The 25,930-nt window shown below is 49.8% G+C and overlaps 1 protein-coding gene and 1 long non-coding RNA gene across 6 annotated transcripts in view; both read right to left on the minus strand.

The window, feature by feature from the left end:
- LOC308590684 overlaps positions 1-25,930 on the minus strand; it is a 90,495-nt gene that overhangs the window by 51,182 nt on the left and 13,383 nt on the right. The window lies entirely within an intron of this gene.
- Positions 1-25,930, minus strand: part of PLEKHG2 (pleckstrin homology and RhoGEF domain containing G2) — a 75,633-nt gene that overhangs the window by 46,996 nt on the left and 2,707 nt on the right. For 2 of the 5 annotated variants that reach the window (XR_014009738.1, XM_081200138.1), the window contains exons 1-3: positions 13,380-13,566; positions 6,164-6,237; positions 5,031-5,458 (exon numbers count right to left, since the gene is read on the minus strand). Coding sequence is in view for 4 of the 5 variants with exons in the window: in XM_081200138.1 (XP_081056264.1) it covers positions 5,031-5,458; positions 6,164-6,237; positions 13,380-13,441 (564 nt within the window). In the remaining variant the exon portion in view is untranslated. Of the gene's footprint in view, positions 1-5,030; positions 5,459-6,163; positions 6,238-13,379; positions 13,567-25,930 lie in introns of those variants that run through there. The other 3 variants (XM_081200139.1, XM_081200140.1, XM_081200141.1) reach the window with 3 other exon arrangements.

A 25,930-nucleotide genomic window follows, 5' to 3' on the forward strand; every position in this document is an offset into this window, starting at 1 on the left:
CCCCCTGTTTCAGAACTCCACCCCCCACACCCCCAGGTTGAAAAGGTGCACACAAGAATCGTAAGAGTCGGAAGGGACCCCCAAGGGTCATCCAAAGCAACCCCCTGCAATGTGCAAATCACAGCTTACTTACACAACCAGACCTTACTGCCTGTGGCTCAGGCCTCAGTAGGAGAATTTAAGAGCATCCCTGTGAACATGAGGACATGAGAAAAGCACGCAGGATCAGGCCAGTGACCTGTCCAGTCTAGCATCCTATTCTCAGTGTGGCCAACCAGATGTGTCTCTGGGGAAACCTGCAAACAGGTCCTGGTGCCAACAGACCTCTCCCCTTCCAGCGGTTTCCAGAGTTCAGAAGCATTTATGCCTCTGACCATGAAGGCAGACCACAGCCGTCATGGGGAGTAGCGATTGATAGCCTTAACTTCCTCCAGAATCTGTCTCCAGTCCTGCTTTAAAACTATCTAGGTTGGTAGCTGTCCTTGCTTCCTGAGGCAGGCAGTTCCAAATGTGCTGCACAAAGAAGTACAGTGGTACCTCGGGTTAAGCACTTAATTCGTTCCAGAGGGCTGCTCTTAACCTGAAACTGTTCTTAACCTGAAGCTAATGGGGCCTCTCGCTGCCGAGCGATTTCTGTTCTCATCCTGAAGCAAAGTTCTTAACCCGAGGTAATATTTCTGGGTTAGCGGAGTCTGTAACCTGAAGCGTATATAACCTGAAGCGTCTGTAACCTGAAGCGTCTGTAACCCGAGGTACCACTGTATTTTATTTCGCCTGCCAATAATAATAATAATAATAATAATAATAATAATAATAATAATAATAATAATAATAATAATAATAATAATAATAATAATTTATAATTTCTATCCCGCCCACTCTGGGTGGCTTCCACCGAAATATTAAAAATACATTAAAACATCAGTCATTAAAAACTTCCCTAAACAGAGCTGTCTTCAGATGTCTTCTAAAATTCAGATAGTTGTTTATTGCCTTGACATCTGATGGGATGGCGTTCCACAGGGCGGGCACCACCACAGAGAAGGCCCTCTGCCTGGTTCCCTGTAACTTTGCTTCTCGCAGTGAGGGAACCATCGGAAGGCCCTCGGAGCTGGACCTCAGTGTCCAGGTAGAACGATGGGGGTGGAGACGCTCCTTCAGGTATACTGGACCGAGGCCGTTTAAGGAAAGTTCTTAACCCGAGGTACTATTTCTTGGTTAGCGGAGTCTGTAACCTGAAGCGTCTGTAACCTGAAGCGTCTGTAATCCGAGGTACCACCATACAGCCAAATGCCTCCGAGAAGCCCACCTCGCAAGACAAGAGCTCTCTCTTGCTGTTTCCAGGAACAGGTAAGGAGAAGAACACGGTGGTTCAAAAACTCTGCAAAACTGGATCAGGAAACACCTGGCTGTTCGCTTTCTCACACATTACAGCGAAGAACCGCCCCGTTAATTTATGTCATTGAGGCTGGCCAAGAAGCAAATGCTGAATTTTAAACGCATTGCCAGGAAGGCGCAAGTTAACTCCTGCTCTTCTGAAAAGCAGAATGCAAACAGACCAGGGAAAGGGAGGAACGAATGGCTTCCTTAAAATGGTGGAAATAACCTGCCTGGGCTTCCCCAGATTACTGAATTTGTGGACGGGCAACATGAAACCTTCTCGCTGCAAAGAGCTTTCGGCGTGGGTGTTAAATGCAGCCAGGATTTCAACAGCGCAGCGAGAAAGCGGAAAACGTCTGCACTGGGCTGTGTGGTGTAAGAGTTTACGGTCTTTGGCGACTGCGGGGGAAATTACGCATCAACTACAAGTTTCCGGGGAGGATCCAGATGCTTATTATGTCATCTGGTGGAATTATATTTCCTATGCTTTGGATTTGCTGTTGTTGTTGTTTAGTCGTTTAGTCGTGTCCGCCTCTTTGTGACCCCCTGGACCAGAGCACGCCAGGCACCCGTGTCTTGCACTGCCTCCCGCAGTTTGGTCAAACTCATGCTGGCAGCTTTGAGAACACTGTCCCACCATCTCACCCTCTGTCGTCCCCTTCTCCTTGCGCCCTCCATCTTTCCCAACACCAGGGTCTTTTCCAGGGAGTCTTCTCTTCTCATGAGGTGGCCAAAGTCTTGGAGCCTCAGCTTCAGGATCTGTCCTTCCAGTGAGCGCTCAGGGCTGATTTCCTTCAGAATGGAGAGGTTGGATCTTCTTGCAGTTCATGGGCCTCACAAGAGTCTCCTCCAGCACCACAATTCAAAAGCATCCATTCTTCAGCGATCAGCCTTCTTTATGGTCCAGCTCTCACTTCCATACATCACTACTGGGAAAACCATAGCTTTTACTATACGGACCTTTGTTGGGAAGGTGATGTCTCTGCTTTTTAAGATGCTGTCTAGGTTTGTCATCGCTTTTCTCCCAAGAAGCAGGCATCTTTTAATTTTGTGGCTGCTGTCACCATCTGCAGTGATCATGGAGCCAAAGAAAGTAAAATCTCTCACTGCCTCCATTTCTTTGGATTTAAGATGTGCCAAATCCACGATACACGCCACATCAGGAAAAAGGGAGGCTTGGCTTGACATTGGTGCGTCACCGTGTCTTTCTCTTATGATTTATAATAATAACAATATTATTTCATTATTTATATCCTGCCCATCCGGCTGGGTTTCCCCAGCCACTCTGGGTGGCTTGCAACACATATAAAAACATAATACAGTGGACGCTCGGGTTGCGAAAGTGATCCGTGTGGGAAGCACGTTCGCAACGCACAGTGCAGCATGTGCGCATGCGTGGGTTGTGATTCGGCGCTTCTGCTCAAAGTGCGATTTAGTGTTTCTGCGCATGCACAAGCGCCGAAACCCGGAAGTAAACAATTCCGGTACTTCCGGGTTCGGCGCGGTGCGCAACCCGAAATCGCACAACCCGGAGCGTCTGTAACCCGAGGTATGACTGTAAAACATTGAGCATTAAACAAAAACACTTCCCCAGACAGGGCTGCCTTCAGATGTCTTCTAAAGGTTGTGTAGTTACTTATTTCCTTGACTCGCGGAGTCGCATAACTCCACACCCTCCAACATTTCTCCCGTGAAAATAGGAACGCCTTAAGTGGGACATTCCTGGATCAAATCAGAAACCGGGACGGATTCTGTAAATTTGGGACCATCCCTGGAAATTAGGGGCGCTTGGAGGGTCTGGGGTTTGTGTGTTTTTTGTGCAGTTTACATTTCCTTAGCTGCGCCTCACACTGAAGTCAGAACAAGAACACAGGAACTTCCCTAAACAGGGCTGCCTTCAGATGTCTTCTAAATGTCAGGTAGTTGTTTATCTCTTTGACTTCTGAAGGGAGGGCGTTCCGCAGGGAGGGCGCTACCACCGAGAAGGCCCTCTGCCTGGCTGCCTGTAACTTCACTTCTCGCAGTGAGAGCGACAACAATTTTATTATTTACTATTGCTTGTTTGCTTTTTGCATGGTGCGACATAATACTCTGTTCCCTCACTTTGGGGTTAAGAACATAGGAAGAGGTTTGCCGGATCAGGCCAAAGGGGGATCATCTCCCGGTATGCCCCAGCGGAGGACCTTAATGTCCATAAATAGCAACACCCTAGAGGTCCCGGGCCCTAAGGAAGTCAGATTAGCCTCAACCAGAGCCAGGGCCTTTTCAGTGATGGCTCCGGCCTGGTGGAACGCTCTGCCTCATGAGACCAGGGCCCTGCGGAATCTGATTTCTTTCCGCAGGGCCTGCAAGACAGAGTTGTTCCGCCTGGCCTTTGGCTTGGAATCAACTTGATCCCCTCCCCCTCTTTCCTTTTTCCTTTCTCCTCCTCTGTTGGAACTCCTATTTGGGGACTTCCCTGGCTTTTTTCTGGCCCATGTAGGACCCAGTCTGGATAGTTGGCCTTGGTGAAGACTTGACGTTTTCATCCCCAAAAAAGTTTTTGATTTGAGTTTCTACTGAAATGAGGCTGCAGTTTAATGTTGTATTTTAATCTTGTTTTTTAAGTTGTATTTCAATCAATTGTTTTTATATTTGGTGTTAGCCGCCCTGAGCCCTTGGCTGGGGAGGGCGGGGTATAAATAAAACTATTTATTATTATTATTATTATTATTAGTCCAGCATTCTGTTCTCGCAGAGGCCGACCGGATGCCCATTGTGGAAAACTTGCAAGCAGGATCTTGCCTGATCTAGCCACTGATCACCCTCCCCTCCATAAATCCGTCCATTCCCCTTTTAAAGCCATCCAGGTTGGCAACCATCACTGCCTCTTGTGGCAATGAGTTCCATAGTTTAACTCTGCGCTGCGTGAAGAAGGACTTTCTTTAGCCTGTCCTGAATCTTCCAGCATTCAGCTTCTAGTGTTATGAGAAAGGAGGGGAAACCCAAATCTCTCTCCATTTTCTTCACATGCTTCTGTCACGCCGCCTCTTCATCACCTTTTCTCTAAACTAAAAAGCCCCAACCTTTCCTCACCGGGGAGTCGCTGCATCCCCTCGATCAGTTTGGCGGAACCTTTTCCAACTCCTTTTTGAGGAAAGGCGACCAGAACCGTACGCAATATTCCATCAACACGCTATGGAGCGTTCTAGGCTGGGATGAAAAGTGCTCAGCCGTGAAGCCAAGCCTGACCATCTTTCAGCCTAAGCTACCTTATCTAATTTCGTTCACTAAACTGACACACCACCCTTCATCTGAAGAACACAGCATAGAAACACAAAAATACATAACACAATAACAAACAAAACAATACCCCCCTATTTTAGAAACAACAACAACCATGGATTGCTTAACAGCCCAAGGCCCGGTTGAAGAGGAACATTTTCTGCCTGGCGCCTAAAGATAGATAATGAAGGTGTCAAGGGAGCTTCCCTAGGAAGAGCATTCTGCAAATGGGGAGCCACCACCGAAAAGGCCCTGTTTTCATGTTGCTGCCCTACCTTACAGGGCTGTTGCCAAGAAGCCCCTGGGAGGGGAAGGCAGGGTCAAAATGCAAGGGGAGGCCAGGCGCTCAGCCCTGTCTGCTCTTCCTTCCTTCCTTCTGTCCTTACCTCCACAATGCTCCTGAGGTCCCGGACGTAAGACTGCTCCGTCTCCACGATCTCCATCACCACCCGGTCCAGGTGAGACAGCTTCATCCGGCGCTCTCTGGCCCTGCCCGGACTCGGCGACCAACCCGGGCCTGCCTGGGCTTCCCCCGGCCTGTCCAGCAAGGCCACCGGCGTGAGGTCCAGGCTGATGTCACTGCCGTTCTGGTGCTGGGGGTAAGTCGGGGGGCAGCCCCCCAGCCCCCCGCTGCTGCCAAAGGCACTCTGGCTGTCCGGCAGTGAGGCGGACGACGCCGAAGAGCTGAGGCTGACCGGGCGGTCGCTGTCCGAGCACACCGTGTTGACCGAGGTGCAGCTGCCCAAGATGGGGTCGGAAGCCATGCTGGAGCCGAGACCGCTCAGCGAGGAGACGGACGAGGGCCGGGGTGCTGCTAGCCGGGGGGCCAGGAGGAAATGGAAAAGAGAGAAAGCAGCAGGGGTTGGAAATAAATAAAAAGTTGCATGCTCAGCCCCCTATCATAAAGGACGTCCGCCCTGACCCATCTCTGGCCAGCCCCACGTGCAAAGGAGCAGTTCAACAGGAGTTCGGTCTTTTTTCCTAGCCCCCCACCTCACCACAAGTCTTCTGCATTCACCTTCTGCCTCCCCGGCTTTTCAAAAAATAGAAAACCTCCTCGCTCTCTTCAACATCCTTTTGTGGCTTTCTCTTCTCTCTCTCTCTCACCTTTTGAAGCTGTGGTTTGCCTCGCGAAGGATGCCGGGAGGAGAGGCAGTTGTGCAAAGGGCCGCACACTTATTCTCCTCCGCTTCCTCCCTCCCCCCCCCCAGTACCACAATCTTGCATCTAAAGCGTTCGCCGCTTGCAAAAAGCGTGCGGCTAGGGAGAGAGAGAGACGCACAGGCTCAAAAACCGACGAGCGGACTTTGGTTGGGATTTATTTTTCAAAAGTCTCAGGATCTGGAAGGGGAACCCATGCCGGGCTGGGCTTGTTCAGAGACACAGATCTCCAATAAGGCAGCTTTTGCCAATCGGGAAAAGTTTGGGACGGAAGCAGCTCCCCTCGGCCCAGCTGCCCCATAGGCAGGGTGCTTTGGGGCTTCGCAATCTCTGCTGGGGTGTGGGTTTGCGTACGCACCTGCCTTGCCGCCTCTCTTGGTGCTGCCCCTGCGGGCTCCCTCGGGCATGGTGATGTGGTCTCCGGCGCCCGTCCTGCGAGGAAGGAAGGACACTGTTAGAATGGGTTCGGGGGCAGCTCGCTGAAGGTCCTGCACCAGCAGTTTGATGCACCGCAAAAGCCCAACAGATCGTCTCGTTCAGCACCCAGTTCTCGCAATGGAGAAATACATCTGTGAAGCTGGGAATGATAGACTGCCCCTGGAACTGGAAGTTCTATTAGGACGTAAGAAGGGCTTGGGTGCTAGATCGGCCAAAGGCCCACCGAGCCCAACATTGGCTCCCAGTACATTTCCGAGCACAATTCAAAGTGTAGTGCTGACCTTGAAAGTCCTAAACGGCCTCGGTCCAGTATACCTGAAGGAGCGTCTCCACCCCCATCATCCAGCCCAGACGCTGAGATCCAGCTCTGAAGGCCTTCTGGCGGTTCCCTCCCTGCAAGAAGTGTGGTTACAGGGAACCAGGCAGAGGGCCTTCTCGGTGGTGGCACCCGTCCTGTGAAACGCCCTCCCACCAGATGTCAAAGAGAACAACAAATACCAGACTTTTAGACGACATCTGAAGGCAGCCCTGTTTAGGGAAGCTTTTAATGTTTGAGGCATTACTGTATTTTAATATTGTGTTTGAAGCCACCCAGAGTGGCTGGGGAAACCCAGCCAGACGGGCGGGGTATAAATAATAATAAATTATTATTATTATTATTATTATTATTATTATTATTATTATTATTATTATTATTACTACTACTACTACTACTACTACTACTATTATCCTGCTCTCGCAGTGACCAAATACAACTAAGAACCTAGGGCTATAGATAACAACAATAACTGCAATTTATTGAAATATTGAAGGTCATCCGCGATAGCACCAGACTGAAACTCCGAGCCAATTTCACACCGAGGTTTTGCAGAGGAACCCAAACGTCGAAACTGAGCCCCAACAACGTGACCCAGAAAATGGCGCATTGGCTCCCAGGAAACTCCGAACGAAACCGGAGTCCTGGTGGATGCGGAGAGCATCCACACTGAAGGTGGCATCGGATTCTGTTTGCTGAAACCGCCACCGCTGTCCTGTCCCTGTGGGTGGCAACGAAGGAACCCAGAAAGATCACAGAGGCACCCGGGTGGCAACAGGACGGCACAAATCTGCAAATGGCCTCAGGCAGCCACCGTGCTAAGGGGCAGAGGCCCCATTGGTGCAGGAAGCCAGGAAAGAGGGTGCTGAGAGCCAGGAATACAGACCCACCAACCATATAATGGTACGGAATAGTGGTGCACCGGGGACAGGGTTATCTGTGAGCAATAAAAAGCCAAAATACGAAGCTGTACATTCCGTCCGATAGTAAAAAGTAAATTATGGTAGATGGAAGAGGCAAGGCGAGGAAACCAGATTCTGTGGCCACCATAAAGCTGCAAAGACTTCAGACTTTCCCTTTGCCTCTTTGCACTTTTAAATGGTGTGCAATCTTTCACAGGGAACGGCATGGAGTGGGAGTTTTTTCTGTCGTTCTGATCTTACATTTTTAGCCTTTGAACTTGCTTTCTCCTTCATCACAATTTTAAAAAGGGCAGGCCGTTTACCATTTTCGCTCCCCAGAACGCCATTCTCAGCCAACACATTTCCTGTACTGTATATTTCTAGGGACGCCGCATGCTAGGGCTGGGTGATAAGGTAAAGGTCAAGGGACCCCTGACCGTTAGGTCCAGTCGTGGCTGACTCTGGGGTTGCGGCGCTCATCTCGCTTTACTGGCCAAGGGAGCCGGCGTACAGCTTCCGGGTCATGTGGCCAGCATGATTAAGCCGCTTCTGGCGAACCAGAGCAGCGCACGGAAACGCCGTTTACCTTTCCGCCGGAGCGGTACCTACTTATCTACTTGCACTTGTAGGGCTGGGCGATAACCTGGTTTTCAACTTCGTGATATATCAGCAGCTAAGGTAAAGGACCTCTGGACGGTTAATCCAGTCAAAGGTGACAATGGGGTTGCGGCACTCACTTCGCTTTCAGGCCGAGGGAGCTGGCATTTGTCCGCAGACAGCTTTCTGGGTTATGTCGCCAGCAGGACTAAACCGCTTCTGGTGCACGGAGGACCGTGATGAGTGCCAGAGCGCATGGAAACTCTGTTTACCTTCTCGCCGGAGTGGTGCCTATTTATCTACTTGCACTTGGATGTGCTTTCGAACTGCTAGGTTGGCAGGAGCTGAGACCGAGCAACGGGAGCTCACCCCGTCGTGGGGATTCGAACCGCCGACCTTCTGATCAGCAAGTCCTAGGCTCTGTGGTTTAACCCACAGCGTCCCAGGGCTGGGTGATATAATATCCAAAATCGATACGAAGCTCGTATCATGATAATGGTTTCATTATTTGTGACCTGGCAATATATTGCAAAAAAAATAAAAATGATGTGTATGTTTGTGCTGTGCAAAAAATCACAATGTGAGGAAAACCGTGAAGCCAGCACATGTCTCTCCATCCTTATTTTAGACACTGTCATTTATCCATATAGCACGATGTTTATTTCAAACACTGTGATCTATATGTATAGCACAATGTTTAGCTGCTGTGGCACTGTGGCCTAAACCACTGAGCCTCTTGGGCTTGCCGATCAGAAGGTCGGCAGTTCGAATCCCCGCAACAGGGTGAGCTCCCGTTGCTCGGTCCCTGCTCCTGCTAACCTAGCAGTTCAATAGCACATCAGAGTGCAAGTAGATAAATAGGAACCACTCCGGCGGGAAGGTAAACGGCGTTTCCGTGCGCTCTGGCACTGATCACGGTCCTCCGTGCACCAGAAGCGGTTTAGTCCTGCTGGCCACATGACCCGGAAAACTGTCCGCGGACAAATGCCAGCTCCCTCGGCCTGAAAGCGAGATGAGCGCCGCAACCCCAGAGTCGCCTTTGACTGGACTTAATCATCCTGGACTTAATTTAGCCTGGAGAAGAGGAGGTTAAGGGGTGATATGATAGCCATGTTCAAATATATAAAAGGATGTGTGTATCTGAAGAAGTGTGCATGCACACGAAAGCTCATACCAAGAACTAACTTAGTTGGTCTTTAAGGTGCTACTGGAAGGAATTTTTTTATATAAAAGGATGCCACATAGAGGAGGGAGAAAGGTTGTTTTCTGCTGCTCCAGAGAAGCGGACACGGAGCAATGGATCCAAACTACAAGAAAGAAGATTCCACCTAAACATTAGGAAGAACTTCCTGACAGTAAGAGCTGTTTGACAGTGGAATTTGCTGCCAAGGAGTGTGGTGGAGTCTCCTACTTTGGAGGTCTTTAAGCAGAGGCTTGACAACCATATGTCAGGAGTGCTCTGATGGTGTTTCCTGCTTGGCAGGGGGTTGGACTCGATGGCCCTTGTGGTCTCTTCCAACTCTAGGATTCTATGATTCTATGATCAAGGGGTCCTTTACCTTTACCTTAGCTGCTGATATATCACGAAGTTGAAAAGCAGATTATCGCCCAGCCCTACTGTGCACCCTGAACCTTTTCAGAACCGAATACCTTCTTTAGCCTCAACCTGCAATGGGAAAGGACTGTATAGGTCGGGGGCGAAGAACCTGGGTTGCATGCAGAAGGTCCCTGATTCGAATCTCTGAGGGCATCTTCAGAGGGGGCTGCAAAAGACCCCTGCCTGGAGATGGTATTTAACACGTCAAATTTAATCAAATAAACAAGGGATATTCGGTGTTATGTTGGAGGGGACAGCCAGGAAACCGGGAATTATGTTCACATGTGGTGGGGGTGTAAATATGTACAATTTTGGGGGGCAAAGGGTGTTTAAGGAGATAACAGAAACCACGGGGTTAAAGCTGACCAAAAGTCCAGAGGTAGCACTATTATCAATTTACGATGGGGTGGAAGGTTCGCAGGCTATAAAGGACTTGCTCACAAATTTATTGACAGCAACCACTACTATGCTATAAGGTCCACAATCCTGTAATATTACATATGAGCCTGTTCTACTGATGAAGCCTAGGATGGCGAAACAAGGCTAATATTCCGGAAATCCTCGTCTTAGACTCTGTGGAACTGTAACAACTTTTCGTGTGGATTGTTGGACTCTATGAACAGACAGGTGGAATAGACACTTATATATGTATGGACCTTATGCATGAACTGACTAGATCAGTGGTTCTCCACCTGCGGGTCCCCAGATGTTGTTGGACTACAACTCCCATCATCCTGAGCTCTGGCCTTGCTAGCTAAGGGTGATGGAGAGTTGTAGTCCAACAACATCTGGGGACCCACAGGTTGAGAAAGGCTGAGCTAGAGAATGAACTGATCCACTGGGTCTTCTGCTTTTTTCGTTGAACTTTATGAGACTTCCGTTGAAATCTACAATTTGATACAATGGACATTATACCTTATTTATTCAAAAGTACAGCCGGTTTTGTCTTGTGTGTTTACTGAGTACGTTTCACGTAACCAGAGGTTTGTCGTCGTTGTTTAGCTAAGGAAGTGGAAGGGAGCTGGCGGGATATAAAATGGAAGAACGGCACAAAGAGGTTTGGGATAGAGCAAGAAATTAAAATGTGCCATTAAGGTAAGACGGGGAATATGTAGGAGAAACGATTTTGAAGAGATAGGAAGGATGTTCGCAGAATTTGTATTGTTAAAACGGAAAGGGGTTAAACCAGTGCGAGAGGCGCCGAAATTTTGGGTCTGGCTGTATAATGCAGTTTCCTATTTTCCTAAGTTCCTATGAGGTCTGTGGGTGGTGGAGGCAGAAAAATCTCTCTCTCTGTGACTGGTGGTTCTTGGCTAAACCGGCAGCTCTCCTTGGACCGCCTCGCTCGCCCTCCCCACACAACAGTCTTTGTTCCAGCCCTGTCCCCTGGAAGTCTTGTAAAAACCCGTAGAGGGTTGGGTAAACTGAAGGGGGATGCGTCACTCCATCCTGGAGAGGGCGAGAGCAAAAGGTCGCTCCGTCTGGGAAACAATGAATTCATTCAAGAGAGGCGGCAGGTCAGAGAGGAAAAAGCGGAGGCCTCCGACATCGCCCTCCTCCCCACTCCTCGCCCTCCCTGTCCCCAGGACCATATGAGAACGTTTCACCACGCTGTGTGGGGAAGGGCAAGGGGGCAAAACATGGAGCCTGGGAGCAGAGATGGAAAGGAGAGGACCGGATGGAGGAGGAGAAGGATGCAAGGACGCCACGCACATCACATCGCAAACCTCTCTCGCCATTCCGTCTGCCAAGACTTCAGAAGCTCAGGGCAGCCTCCTGGATGAGGCCAAAGGCCCATTGAGTCCAGCATCCTCTGTCTCACGGCGGCCAAACAGAGGCCTGTGGGAAACTCTCTGTTTCCAGCAACCCCGGATTCAAAAGCATCTCTGCCTCCGACCATAGCCAGATAATAATAATAATAATTTATTATTTATACCCTGCTGAGTTTCTCCAGGCACTCTGGGCGGCTCCCAATCAAGTGTTAAAAACAATACAGCATTAAATATTGAAAACTTCCCTAAACAGGGCTGCCTTCAGATGTCTTTTAAAGAGAAGACAGCTGCTTATTTCCTTCACATCTGAAGGGAGGGCGTTCCACAGGATGGGCGCCACTACCAAGAAGGCCCTCTGTCTGGTTCCGTGTAACCTCACTTCTCGCAATGAGGGAACCACCAGAAGGCCCTCGGAGCTGGACCTCAGTGTCCGGGCAGAACGATGGGGGTGGAGACGCTCCTTCAGGAAAACTGGGCCTTTGAGGCTGTTTAGGGCTTTCAAGGTCAGCAGCAACACTTTGAATTGTGCTCTGAAACATCCTGGGAGCCAATGCAGATCTCTCAGGACCGGTGTTATGCTGTCTTGGCGGCTGCTTCCAGTCCCCAGTCTAGCTGCCACATTCTGGATTAATTGCAGTTTCCGGGTCACCTTCAAAGGTAGCCCCACGTAGAGCGCATTGCAGTAGTCCAAGCGGGAGATACTTCTCCGGTTTTACCCAGAGCTGGAAAGACAACATGATACATACTAGGTACGACTGGCAGATGAAATTACTGGATTACACAGAAATGGCATGATTACCCGGGAAAATCAGAAACCAGGAGGATCAAAACTTCAACAAATAACGGGACAAATATATACAGTGGTACCTCGGGACGCGGGTGGCGCTGTGGGTTAAACCACAGAGCCTAGGGCTTGCCGATCAGAAGATCGGCGGTTCGAATCCCCGTGACGGGGTGAGCTCCTGTTGCTCTGTCCCTGCTCCTGCCAACCTAGCAGTTCGAAAGCACATCAAAGTGCAAGTAGATAAATAGGTACCACTCCGGTAGGAAGGTAAACGGTGTTTCTGTGCGCTGCTCTGGTTTTCCAGAAGCGGCTTAGTCCTGCTGGCCACATGACCCGGAAGCTGTACACCGGCTCCCTTGGCCAATAAAGCGAGATGAGCGCCGCAACCCCAGAGTCATCCGCGACTGGACCTAATGGTCAGGGGTCCCTTTACCTTTACCTCAGGTTACAGACACTTCAGGTTGCAGATGCTTCAGGTTACAGACTCCACTAACCCAGAAATAGTACCTCGGGCTAAGAACTTTGCTTCAGGATGAGAACAGAAATCGCGCGGCAGCAGCAGGAGGCCCCATTAGCTAAAGTGGTGCTTCAGGTTAAGAACAGTTACAGGTTAAGAACGGACCTCCGGAACGAATTAAGTTCTTAACCCGAGGTACCACTGTACTGTATTTGAAAGACTACTGCAAACACATGAACTCTTTGGCAGGCTTTAAGTAACTCCTGCAACGATACATAAACTTTGGATATAATTGAGGATGGTAAATTAGATGGACTTACAACATGCAGTTAAAAAAAAAAGTTATTTAAAGAAACCACGAAGGGGAGGAAGAAAGTCTTGGGATTCGGAAAAACCTTGTGCAAAATTATTATATTTGTAACAACGTTATCTATGTGAGTGAATTTGTAAAACTAAATAATTTTTTAAATAAAAAAAAATAGCCCTCTCCATGAATTTGTGCACTCCTCTCCTAAAGCCATCGCTGTCTCCGGTGGCAAGGAGTTCCATAGTTTAACTAGGAACACCTGCTTGCTTTTATCCACCCTGAATCTTCCAACATTCAGCTTTGTTCGATGTCCACATGTTCCAGTGTTGTGCGAGAGGAAGAAAAACCTCTCTCTATCATCCCCTTTTTATATATAAACTTGTATCATGTCATCTCTAATTCACCTTTTTCCTGAATTAAAAAGTCCCGAATGCTGCAATCTTTCCTCGTTGGGGAGTTGCTCCATCCTCTTGGCTGTTTCGGGATCACACGGAAGGACATTGTTCCAAACCAAGATGTGCTCTTCCAAGACGACGTTCCCAGCCTCTTCGAACTCCTGTCTCAGCGACGTCTACGCTGGCTTGGTCATGTCTGCAGAACGGAAGATGTCAGGATCCCCAAGGAGGTGCTCTGCGGGGAGCTGGCTTCAGACACCACTGGCAGAACTCTGCGCTAGAAAAATGTCTGCAAACGTAACATGAAGGCTGCCGATATCAGTGTGGGAATCCCTTGCAGACGACCGCTGTGCCTGGAGACGGACGGACAGGTTGTGCATCCACAGCAGTGACCAGAGGAGGAATGACCGCTGGGAGGAGGGCAGAGAGAAGAAATGCCGTGGTGCATCAGCAGCAGGACAACTGGTCGCCTTCATCTGCCCCGGCTGCAACAAAACATGTCTCTCCCATATTGGTCTCAGCTGCAACTGTCCCAACCTCTTGACCTCAACTCCCAAAGATGCACTCCTCCACTGTCTTCCAAGACAGACAAATGCCACGATTATGTGGCACTAGTAATGGTGCCAATTCCACCGATCAAAGCGACCTCACAGGTAAAATGGTGCCAAGTTGTTCAGGGCTTAAAAAAATAATGACTGCAGTATTCACCAATTCAAAACAAGATTTGTGCAGGAGACAAAACAGTTCTATGAGCTATGCTTGAAAGTACCCGCAACGTTTGCAACAGCACAGAGAGAGCAGAGTAGCGGGAGGTCTCCTCGGGAGTAGGGGGGAGGAGTTTGATTCCGTTTGCATTCAAGGTAAACCTACCTAATTCACACTTTCTGACCAGAGGAGGAATGACCACTGGAAGGAGCACAGAGAGAAGAAACACCATGGTGCATCTGCAGCCTTCATCTGCCCCGGGTGCAATGAAACATGTCTCTCCCCTATCAGTCTCTACAGCCACAGCAGGAGCTGCAACCGTCCCAACAGCTTGACCTCAGCCCCAAAGGTGCGCATCTACGTTATCTCCTGACACAGATAGATGCCAACAAGAAGAAGCTACATCCCAGCCACAGGGACGCGGGTGGCGCTGTGGTCTAAACCACTGAGCCTCTTGGGCTTGCTGAGCGGAAGGTCGGCGGTTCGAATCCCCACGACAGGGTGAGCTCCTGTTGCTCGGTCCCTGCTCCTGCCAACCTAGAAGTTCAAAAGCACACCAGTGCAAGTAGATAAATAGGTACTGCTGCGGCGGGAATGTAAACTGCGTTTCCATGCACTGCTCTGGTTTCCATCATAGTGTCCTGTTGCGCCAGAAGCGGTTTAGTCCTGCTGGCCACATGGCCCGGAAAGCTGTCTGTGGACAAACACTGGCTCCCTCGGCCTGAAAGCGAGATGAGCGCTGCAACCCCAGAGTTGCCTTTGACTAGACTTAACCCTCCAGGGGTCCTTTACCTTTACTTTGCCTTACCTCCCAGCCACACACACTCTTTTGTGTGTGTGTGTGTGTGTGTGTGTGTGTGTAAGTTTTTATTAGTTTTTTAACTTATCATTTCCAACAATAATTAAACACACTTTTATATCTTATACAATTTTTTGCCTTCCATCAATCACATCTGAAAATTTTCCAATCTATTCATTTAATATACATTTCTTACTTTCACTATTACATTTAAATCTCGTAACTAATATCTCTATTCTTTCTCTACTTTGGAATGCTTCATATATTTCTCCTTACAAAACTTCTTGTAGTCCTCCTAGCATAATTTGTTGATTACAGCTGTTCTTCAAATAATTCATATGCTTCTTCCAATCTTCTGTGAATCTCTGGTCCCGCAGGTTTCGAATCCTTCCTGTCATTTTATCTAATTCTGCATAGTCCATTAATTTTGTCGGCCATTCTTCTTTCGTCGGAATTTCTTCTTGCTTCCGTTTCTGGGCTAACAATACTCTTGCCTTACATCCCAGCCACACTCAAGCCAGAGGTTTCTGCAAAAACACTCTCACACATCTCTCCATCCAGAAGGCATTGGCCATCGTTCAAGAAGAGGGTGGAAGAAGGTGCATGAGGGTTTTGCCTGGGAAAATTCTGCTGCCTAGGGGGAGTCTGGGGTCCACACAGAGACACTCGGGGGCCACGCTGCCACGTTCAATAGCCCCTGGGCCTGCGGCTGCAAAGCTAGGCTGTCAGCCTGGGTGTGGGCTTGCTAAGAGAAGTTTGACAACCACCTTCTCCCTTCCACTGCCTCCGAGCGAGACGGGCCTGGAGGAACTTGGCAAGGAAGTCTGGCAGGGCTGCCAGCTGGTGACAGGCTGCCAGGAGCCAGGCCGGAGAGAAAGAAGGGAGTCCTTTGATCTACAAATGGGTTTTCATTTCCCCCCATTCATCTCCACCGGAGGGGAGCAGATCAACACCCAAAGCTGTAGGCTCTCTCTACAACCCCCCCCCCCGCTTCCTTCTTAGGGGCTACTCGCTCCCAAGCTAAAGGGTGAAAAGCAGGAGGATCATTAGGAAAGAAACTGGAAATAAAACTGCCGGGATCATAATGCCATTATACAAATCTGCCGCACAGCCACCTTGGAAAAAGAGTGGTACCTCGGTTCTCAAACTGAATCCGTTCTGGAAGTCCGTTCCAAAACCAAAGCGTTCCAAAACCAAAGCGCGCTTTCCCATAGGAAGTAATGCAAAACTGACTATTCCGTTCCAGACTTTAAAAAAACAACCCCTAAACCAGCCATTTCACATGAATTCTACTATCTAACGAGACCATGGATCCATAAAATGAAAGCAATAATCAATGTAAAGGTAAAGGTAAAGGTACCCCTGACCATTAAGTCCAGTCGTGGCTGACTCTGGGGTTGCATCGCTCATCTAGTAGGGGCATGGGCCTGATCCAGCGGCCAGGCTCTTTCTTGAGTTCCTAATGGAGCCCAGTAGTGATGTATGGAAGTGAGTGCTGGACTATAAAGAAGGCTGATTGCCGAAGAATGGATGCTTTTGAATTCTGGTGCTGGAGGAGACTCTTGAGAGTCCCATGGACTGCAAGAAGATCAAACCTCTCCATTCTTAAGGGAATCAGCCCTGAGGGCTCACTGGAAGGACAGATCCTGAAGCTGAGGCTCCAAGACTTTGGCCACCTCAGGAGAAGAAAGACTCCCTGGAAAAGACCCTGATGTTGGGAAAGATGGAGGGCACAAGGAGAAGGGGACGACGGAGGACGAGATGGTGGGACAGTGTTCTCGAAGCGACCAGCATGAGTTCGACCAAACTGCAGGAGGCAGTGGAAGACAGGAGGGCCTGGCGTGCTCTGGTCCAGGGGGTCACGAAGAGTCGGACACGACTAAACGACTAAACAACAACATTCAAATTCTGCTGATCATCCCCACAAATATTAAGTATCCTGGAGGTTTTCCATATGTTCTTATGCGTATCAATGACGCTGTTCCCAATGAGGTCCTTTTTTTCTGACAGGCGGATTCCATAAGTCCGTTTACACAGCTCCTTGGCTTGGCATGACGTTCGTTCCCCTGACAATGGAATCTGATGAGATGCAATTACAAAATGCAAGGCCTCTTTTCTCCCAGGCATAGGCAGCTGGGAGGAGGAGGAGGAGGAGGAGGAAGAAGAAGAAGAAGAAGAAGACAGGGAAGGACACGGAGTGAAATGTCTAAAGAGCTGACGGTTTTTCTTTTCAAAACCCAATCTGGCGAACGCCGGCCAAATGCCGTATTCCGGAACGAAAGCGGCAGCGAAGCAGCTGGTCTCCTCCGATAAGCTTTGCCAAATCAACATTTCAGAAAGAAGGCGCTTGATGGAGCGGCTGTCTCGGGATTCGAAGGAGCAAAGCGTTAAAATTCCCCCAGGGACTGGAAAGCACCAGAAAAAGGCATTTATGGAAAACTGAAGCGGCTGATTCTTGCATCCCCACTGCCTCTCTCCCAAACAAGAGTTGGTGGTGTACACAGGGGTCAAGGGTTGTTGGTCCTCCAGGATTGACCTGAAGTCGCCAAGTTGGCCCTTCCAGGTCCCAGGCAGGGCCAGATTTATGTCTGACGAGGCCCTCAGCTACTGAAGGCAACGGGGCCCTTTTATGTCCAGCTGTCCTTTGCCAACAACAAATTGTCGCTATTTTTTGTGTTGAATATATGCTATATGGGGGGCGCGGGGGGGCGCTGCGGGTTAAAGCACAGAGCCTAGGACTTGCCGATCAGAAGGTCAGCGGTTCGAATCCCCGCAATGACGGGGTGAGCTCCCGTTGCTCTGTCCCTGCTCCTGCCAAGCTAGCAGTTCAAAAGCACGTCAAAGTGCAAGTAGATAAATAGGTAGTGCTCCGGCGGGAAGGTAAACGGCGTTTCCGTGCGCTGCTCTGGTTTGCCAGAAGCGGCTTAGTCATGCTGGCCACATGACCCAGAAGCTGTACGCCGACTCCCTCGGCCAGTAAAGCGAGATGAGCGCCGCAACCCCAGAGTCGGCCATGACTGGACCTAATGGTCAGGGGTCCCTTTACCTTTATGGTAATTGATGGACCTAATAGGTATCTCAAGCCATTTGCACATGTTGCCACACAACCAGTCCATGCAGAATGTAGGCACCCTATATATAGAAAAGAACAAAGCAGGGATATTTTAGGGAGCAGGCTAGCAGGTGGGGCCCATGACTTACATCCTAGGAGCCTACGCAACACAAAACACTGTTGCTGGGTGTAGATTTTATTTTATTTGTTTTTTATCTTATATTTCGGAAATGTACATCCAGGTTTTTTTCCCTTTACATTTTTGGGGCCCCCCCAAGAGAGTGGGGCCCTGAGCTATAGCTTGCTTAGCTTATATGTAAATCCGGCACGGACACCCAGTCTCTCGCATCCACTGAAGCTGACCTCTGAACGGAGGCCGGTCACCCGGGCACTGGTCCCGGGAGGGGGGCTTAAGCGCATAAGAACAGCCATCTGGGTCAGGATGATGCCCCAGCACCCTTTTCTCACCATGGCCAACCAGAAGCCAATTACAGCAAACCCTCAAGCGCAGGATCGGAGTGCAAGACCCCTCTCCAACTTTGATTTCCAGCAACAGGCATTCAGAAGCTTGCTTGCCACTGCCTGGCCTGATCCAGCGGGCGCTCCTTAGGCTCTCACCTGGAAATTATTCCCCTGTTCCATCTTGCCTCCGGCTCCCCCACCCCAACAGCTGTCCTTTCATTGAATCATCGAGTTGGAAGGGACCCCTGGGGTCATCTAGTCCAGCCCCCTGCAATGCAAAGCCGAGAAACGCGGTCCAGGACAAAAGCAGAAATCCATCTTCTGCCTGCCGTCTCCCTCCCCAGCAGTTTGCATATTCCACATTGATCCCAAAACAAACCTCTGAGCAGAATCATTTTTTTAATTTTCAGTTTCTGGCGTATGCAGGCAGCTGCCGTCTAACAAGCCAGAGACTTGCTCCGCCTCGCCCAGTGCTGCCTGCACAGACTGGCACCAGCCCTGTGATAAGAATTTTAAGGTCTTAGATATATAATAAATTTTAATAAATGTACCAACCAAGCGCATACATAGATCAGCACAGGAAGACCGACCTGGAACCATTTTTGATTCCCAAACTGACCAAATGTTTTCTCTGCAAGGTCAAAGGAGAATGGAAAAGCCTCCCCATTGTCTTTTCCTTCACAAATCCTGTCTTAAGGGTATGTCTGTGTTTGAATAGGGTGTGAGCCTGTGGCTCAGGAACTAAGTATTTATCACTACAAAAGACTGGCCAGACTCCCCAGGGTGTCCAATCAAGTGAGCATTAATAGATAATCTGCCAGATAGGAGATAAACAATGCACTCAGATTTCTGCTGTAGACCACCCTTTCTGTGATGTAGGTATGATGTATCTGGGGGTGGTCTTGAACTCCAGGGCGGGCAATTTAAAGTGTCTATATAAGTGTGGGCACACCTTTGTTCTGGGTCCTCCTCCTTCTCCTGCGTGTGAAGGGAGCACCCTGTTGCAACAGATCAATAAAGATCAGGCTTACTAGCTGCTTTGCTTCTCAATATTCTCTGGTTATTTTTCTCCAACCGATGGAGAACCTACAAAGGACTCTACAAAGGCTCTTGTGTACCCCATAAGGGAATAAGGACAGATTTCCATTTATTACAGCCCCCACCAGCTTTCCAGACGGGGAGTGTTTCTCCCAACCCCACCTGGCGATGCAGCTGAGAATTGACCCTGCGGCCTTTGGCACCAAGGCAGGTGATCTTCCACGGAGCCAGAGGCGTAGCAAGGTCAGGTGTGTGCTGGGCCCGGGGGTAACCCGTGAAACGCAGTCCAGGTCCGGTCCAGAATCTGAAGGTTTTGCTAGGAGACAGTCTGACAGGGCCAAGGCAGGACACCAGGCAAGGACAGGTACAGGATCTCAGGAAGGATCTAGCATACAGCAATGTTGCTCCCGCAACCTGGGGCGGGGTCCGACAGCCTTTTATCTCTGTCGGGGTAACGGCCGGTCCTGATCCCCTGGCGACTCACCTCCCTGTCCAGAGTGGCTGGGGCAGCCCAGCCAGATGGGAGGGGTATAAATAATAAATTATTATTATTATTATTATTATTATTATTATTTCCAGACCAGAGAAACCGACAGCTCCTGTGCCATAGGAAGTACAGTGGTACCTCTGGTTACGTACTTAATTCGTTCCGGAGGTCCGTTCTTAGCCTGAAACTGTTCTTAACCTGAAGCACCACTTTAGCTAATGGGGACTCCTGCTGCTGCCGCGCAGCCAGAACACGATTTCTGTTCTCATCCTGAAGCAAATTTCTTAACCTGAAGCGCTATTTCTGGGTTAGTGGAGTCTGTAACCTGAAGCGTATGTAACCTGAAGCGTATGTAACCCGAGGTACCACTGTATTCTGGTGAGCAAGGCTGGACAAAGGGGGCAGGACTTGGGCGAGTGGCCCACCCCCTCTGACTCGGCCCCCATAAAACTTTTCCACCACTTCAGATCTTCCCTCTTCCATTTCTCTATTTGGCCTCCGGGCAAGGGAGCACCACAGCAGCAAACATTTCTGTGGCTTAGGTTCTCTAAACAGGAGCGCTGGGGAGGGAGAAGGCTGCTTTGGCAGACAGGAGGGGTGACGTCAAGTCTCCGTTTCCACCCCCCAAGGTGCCAAGGGCCCCTGTCCAAACAGACAGGGCATTCCTATAGGTCTACTCCCATCATCTGGAGACGCCTTTGATTCTGCAATGCCCTTGACCGGCTGTTCCCATTACAGTGGTACCTCGGGTTAAGTACTTAATTCGTTCCAGCTGTCCTTTGTCAACAACAAATGGTCACTGTTTTTTGTGTTGAATAGATGCTATATGGTAATTTATGGACCTAATAGGTATCTCAAGCCATTTGCACATGTTGCCGTGAAACCAGTCCATGCAGAATGTAGGCACCCTATATATAGATAAAGGTAAAGGGACCCCTGACCGTTAGGTCCAGTCGCAGACAAATCTGGGGTTTGCTATGCCTAATAATGTGTGGTTTGCTATGCCTAATAAAGGACTGTTTCAGTGGTACCTCGGTTTACGAACTTAATCAGTTCCGGAAGTCCATTCTTAAACCAAAACCATTCTTAAACGAAGCGCGCTTTCCCTAATGAGGCCTCCCACCGCCAGTGCCCTTCCACCGCTCAGATTCCATTCTTAGACAGAGGTCAAGTTCACACACCGGGACACTACTTCCGGTTTTGCAGAGTTCGTAAACCAAATTGTCCGTAAGCAGGGCTGTTCTTAAACCGAGGTACCCCTGTCCTGGGCTAAAACTGGGGAGATCAAGGTCCCCCATTGTTCTTGGGCCAGTTATAGCCTACCTCAGAAGGTTGGCGTGAGGAAGAAACAGGATAGGGGAGAAAGACCATATAAGCCTTGAATTTCTTCCAAGAGAAGGCTGGATGTAAATGAAAGAAATAAACCAATAAACGGGTCTCCTGGGGCCACAATAGGGAGAGCCCAAAGGCCCAGGAGACTTCCAGACCAGGGAATGTGGCTAGCTGTGATTCCTGCATTATAAGGGATTGGACGATGACCCATTGTTGTTGTTATTGTTGTTTAGTCGTGTCCGACTCTTCGTGACCCCTGGACCAGAGCATGCCAGGCCCTCCTGTCTTCCACTGCCTCCCGCAGTTTGGTCAAACTCATGCTGGTAGCTTCGAGAACACTGTCCCACCATCTCGTCCTCTGTCGTCCCCTTCTCCTTGTGCCCTCCATCTTTCCCAACATCAGGGTCTTTTCCAGGGAGTCTTCTCTTCTCATGAGGTGGCCAAAGTCTTGGAGCCTCAGCTTCAGGATCTGTCCTTCCAGTGAGCACTCAGGGCTGATTTCCTTCAGAATGGAGAGGTTTGATCTTCTTGCAGTCCATGGGACTCTCAAGAGTCTCCTCCAGCACCAGAATTCAAAAGCATCAATTCGAGTCCTTTCCAATTCTAGGATTTGTTTGTTTTTAAGCTTACTTGAATTCCCCTGGAAAGGGTAAACTCACATGAAGGGGTGGGGGGAACACAGGCTGGCATTTTGATGCCAAGTAGTCGCTGCATAGGAAGTGGGTGGCGCTGTGGTCTAAACCACTGAGCCTAGGACTTGCCAATCGGAAGGTCAGCGGTTCGAATCCCCGCGATGGGGTGAGCTCCCGTTGCTCGGTCCCTGCTCCTGCCCACCTAGCAGTTCAAAAGAACATCAAAGTGCAAGTAGATAAATAGGTACCGCTCTGGCGGGATTTAAACGGCGTTTCCGTGCGCTGCTCTCGTTCGCCAGAAGCGGCTTAGTCATGCTGGCCACATGACCCGGAAGCTGTACGCCAGCTCCCTCGGCCAGTAAAGCGAGATGAGCGCCGCAACCCCAGAGTCGTTCGTGACTGGACTTAACTATCAGGGGTCCTTTACCTTTTTTTTTTTAGACGCTGCAGAAGATTTCTATGCCTAAGGGTTTGCAATCTGACCAAGAGCACCCACCTGGAGTCCTGCTCAGATGCCAACTCTGGGTCCTATCCTGGCCGCTGCATCCTTATGTGCAGGAACGTATGACTCTGCCTGAGCCATTCAGTGCTGCCAACACCCAGAATCAGAAATGTTACTAAAGAAGCTATTGCTTGTTTCCCAAAATTAATGTGGTTGAATTTTATTTTATTTTAAGACACCGATGTGGTTATCTTGACAAAAGAATCAGATCTTGGCAGCATAGATAGGAACTCAATGGAAAACAGCCACAGATCTTACACTGAACGCTTGGGTACCACTCACTTATAATGGAGAAAATGACGTATAATTTGTGATTTCAACAGGGACTATTTGGCATTCTTTTATGACACCGTTTTCAAGACATGGCTGGCAAATCTGGAAAGATCCTTGATAATCTGGCAACGTTGATAGTCTTTGCTGTTTTAACCCACATGCAACTGGACTCATTCTGCGTGCCTCCTTTATAGTTTTGCTCGTCACCTTTTAATTTTTGTTTGCCACGGACCGGCGGCTGTTCCCAAACCACCTTTTCCCCCCATCCAATCTCCAAAATAACAGCGGTGGCTGTGCCCCACTGCCATCTCCTCTGCCAGCCCTCTCCACGGCTGCCGTGAAGTTTCTGGGGAATCAGGGAGCAGAAAGCAACGTATATAGTATATAGTTCATGCCATCGTTGCTGAAACGAAAGGAAAGGCTTTGCGGACAAACCCAAGAAATTCCATTTCCTTCCGAGTCGTAGCGGAGGCAGATTGACCTGATATGAACCCGGCCCTTTTCGGAACACACAGAAAACCCTCAGGGCAAGGCAGGATACAAGGAGCCAAGTATTGTTTTAGGCCAACCACATCCATACAGAGAGGCAGTGTGGTGTAGCAGTTAGAGTATCAGACTAGGACCTGGGATAGGTCAGGGTTCAAATCCGGCCCGCCCAGCTATGAAGCTCGCTTGGTATGACCTTGGCTGGAGGCTGCCCCTTAGCCTAACCCGCCTCGCAGGGTTGTTGTGGCGTTGATATGAGGACTGGGACCTGGGTTCGAATCTCCAGTTGCTGCCTCTCAACCCCACCAACCTACCTACCTCACGCGGTTGTTTTGGGAATAAAATGAGGAGGGGGAGAGCCACAGTCCTTGGGAGGAAAAGGTGGGATACAAATGCAAATGAAAATACAGTGGTACCTCAGGTTACATATGCTTCAGGTTACAAACTCCGTTAACCCAGAAATAGTACCTCGGGTTAAGAACTTTGCTTCAGGATGGGAACAGAAATCATGCTCCGGCGGCACGGCAGCAGCAGGAGGCCCCGTTAGCTAAAGTGGTGCTTCAGGTTAAGAACAGTTTCAGGTTAAGAACGGACCTCCAGAACGAATTAAGTACTTAACCTGAGGTCCCACTGTATTGTCAAGAATGTCCAGAGCAGACGCTGAACCGGGCCACGATTACAGAGTCCGTTTTGTGCATGTGCAGAGTGCGTTTTCTCCCGCCGCGAAGTAACTGCTGCTGGTTGCAGCTGGCTGAGTGGGGGAATTTGAATTCCAAGCCCAGTGCTCTAGCTGTTACAACACACTGCCTCGCGATCCTTTCAGCTCCTTGCAATGCCTTCTCAGCACCTAAATAAAGGTAAAGCGACCCCTGACCATTAGGTCCAGTCGTGACCGACTCTGGGGTTGTGGCGCTCATCTCGCTTTACTGGCTGAGGGAGCCGGCGTACAGCTTCCGGGTCATGTGGCCAGCAGGACTAAGCTGCTTCTGGCGAACCAGAGCAGCGCATGGAAACGCCGTTTACCTTCCTGCTGGGGCAGTACCTATTTATCTACTTGCACTTTGACGTGCTTTTGAACTGCTAGGTGGGCAGGAGCAGGGACTGAGCAATGGGAGCTCACCCTGTAGTCGCAGGGATTCAAACCGCTGACCTTCTGATCGGCAAGCCCTAAGCTCAGTGGTTTAACCCACAGCACCACCTGTGTCCCATTTCCCCCCCCCAAAAAAAAAAAACCTCCAGAGGCTTTGCACACCTTTTACAACCCTTTTTCTCTCTGCTCTGCACACCTCCTTCTTTGGCTTCAGAAATTTCTTCCTCTCCTCTTTCGTGCCCAAATCTGCCCCTCCAAACCCAATCCTGTAAAATTCAATCGCTTTTCCAATGCAGGACCCCTACCCCATTCCGCCAGAAAGAGCGCCTGACCGCTGGCCAGCCCCCTGTTCGCAATTTGCTCCTCCATATCCCACACACCCGCCACACAAAAACCGACACATGACTCCCTTTCTCCCTCCATTGAAAAACCGAGCATTGCATTCCACGCCCAGCTCCTGGAACAGATATCCCCCCCTTTCTTTTCCCCACTCTCCCAACTGAAGACCTCCCTGCTCTCTGCATTCAGCCGCAGAACGGATCCCAGACACGCTTTTTAGGGTGCTAGATCTCGCAACCCCTACACTCGCTCGCCTGCGCTGTTAAAAACACAACAACAGCCCAGAAAGCCTCACGGATCCGCAGGGACTTTCCTAGGAAGGATTCCTGGAGGGCGAGTCAAGCCAAGCCTCCCACTTCCTGTAAGAAGCCCAAGAACAACACCAACCCCTCAAAAAAAATAATTACGCAATGCGCACCTAAACTCTGCCCATGCACAAAGTTCAAAATGTGAGGTTTGTTGATGCGGCGCTTGGTGGTTTGGCACACCGGGCTTCGCAAAGCTGGCAGGCACCCTTCAAATATTTTGGACTACAACTCCCATCAGCCACAATCAGGGCTGATGGGAGTTGTAGTCCCAAACATCTGGAAGGGGCCCAGTTGGCGAAACCTGGTGTGTGTGTGTGTGTGAAAGAGAGAGAGAGAGAGAGAGATCACACTTTTTCCTTTTGGTTTGGTCTTTCTTTAACCCTAATTCTCAGGATTGCAGAGTTGTAAGGGACCCCCAAAGGTCATCCATTCCAACCCCGTGGCAACGCAGGAATCACAGCTGAAGACCCTCCCAGGGATGGCCATCTAGGCTTTGTTTGAAGACCTCCAAGGAAGGAGAGTCCACCAGAGAAGGTGGGGCGTGTGGTGGAGGGCATCACTTTGCACTAATCCTCCCCCCCCCTTTGAAGTAAACAGTGGTTTACTCCAAAGTAACTGCCTTATGGGAAACGGAGAGCCGTGTGACCCAGCAGAATCCACAGCTGGCGAAGGGTGGTAGCTCAATGGTAGGGCCGGCACCTTCCACGAAGAATGTCCTGAGTTCAAATCCTGGGGAAACTCCTGCTGGAAACCCTAGAGAGCTGCTGCCAGTCTGTGCAGGTAATACACAGCTGGATGGGCCAAGGGCCTGACTCTGTACAAAGCAGCTTCCAGAAAGGGTTGGAGCTCCATGGAAGAGCGTCTGCTTCGCATGCAGACGGTCCCAGGTTCTAGTCTCAACAGCTGTGACTCCTCCATTGCAGGGGTTGGACTAGATGACCCCTGGGGTCCCGTCCAAGTGTAAAATCCCACCATCTCCAAAGGGAGGCTGGGAGAGACTACCTGCCTGAAAATCTGGAGAACCGTGGCTGCCAGTCAGTGCTGCCCGTATGGAG

This window comes from Podarcis bocagei (assembly GCF_964188305.1).
Source record: "Podarcis bocagei genome assembly, chromosome: 7".
In the NCBI taxonomy this organism is placed as follows: Eukaryota; Metazoa; Chordata; class Lepidosauria; order Squamata; family Lacertidae; genus Podarcis; species Podarcis bocagei.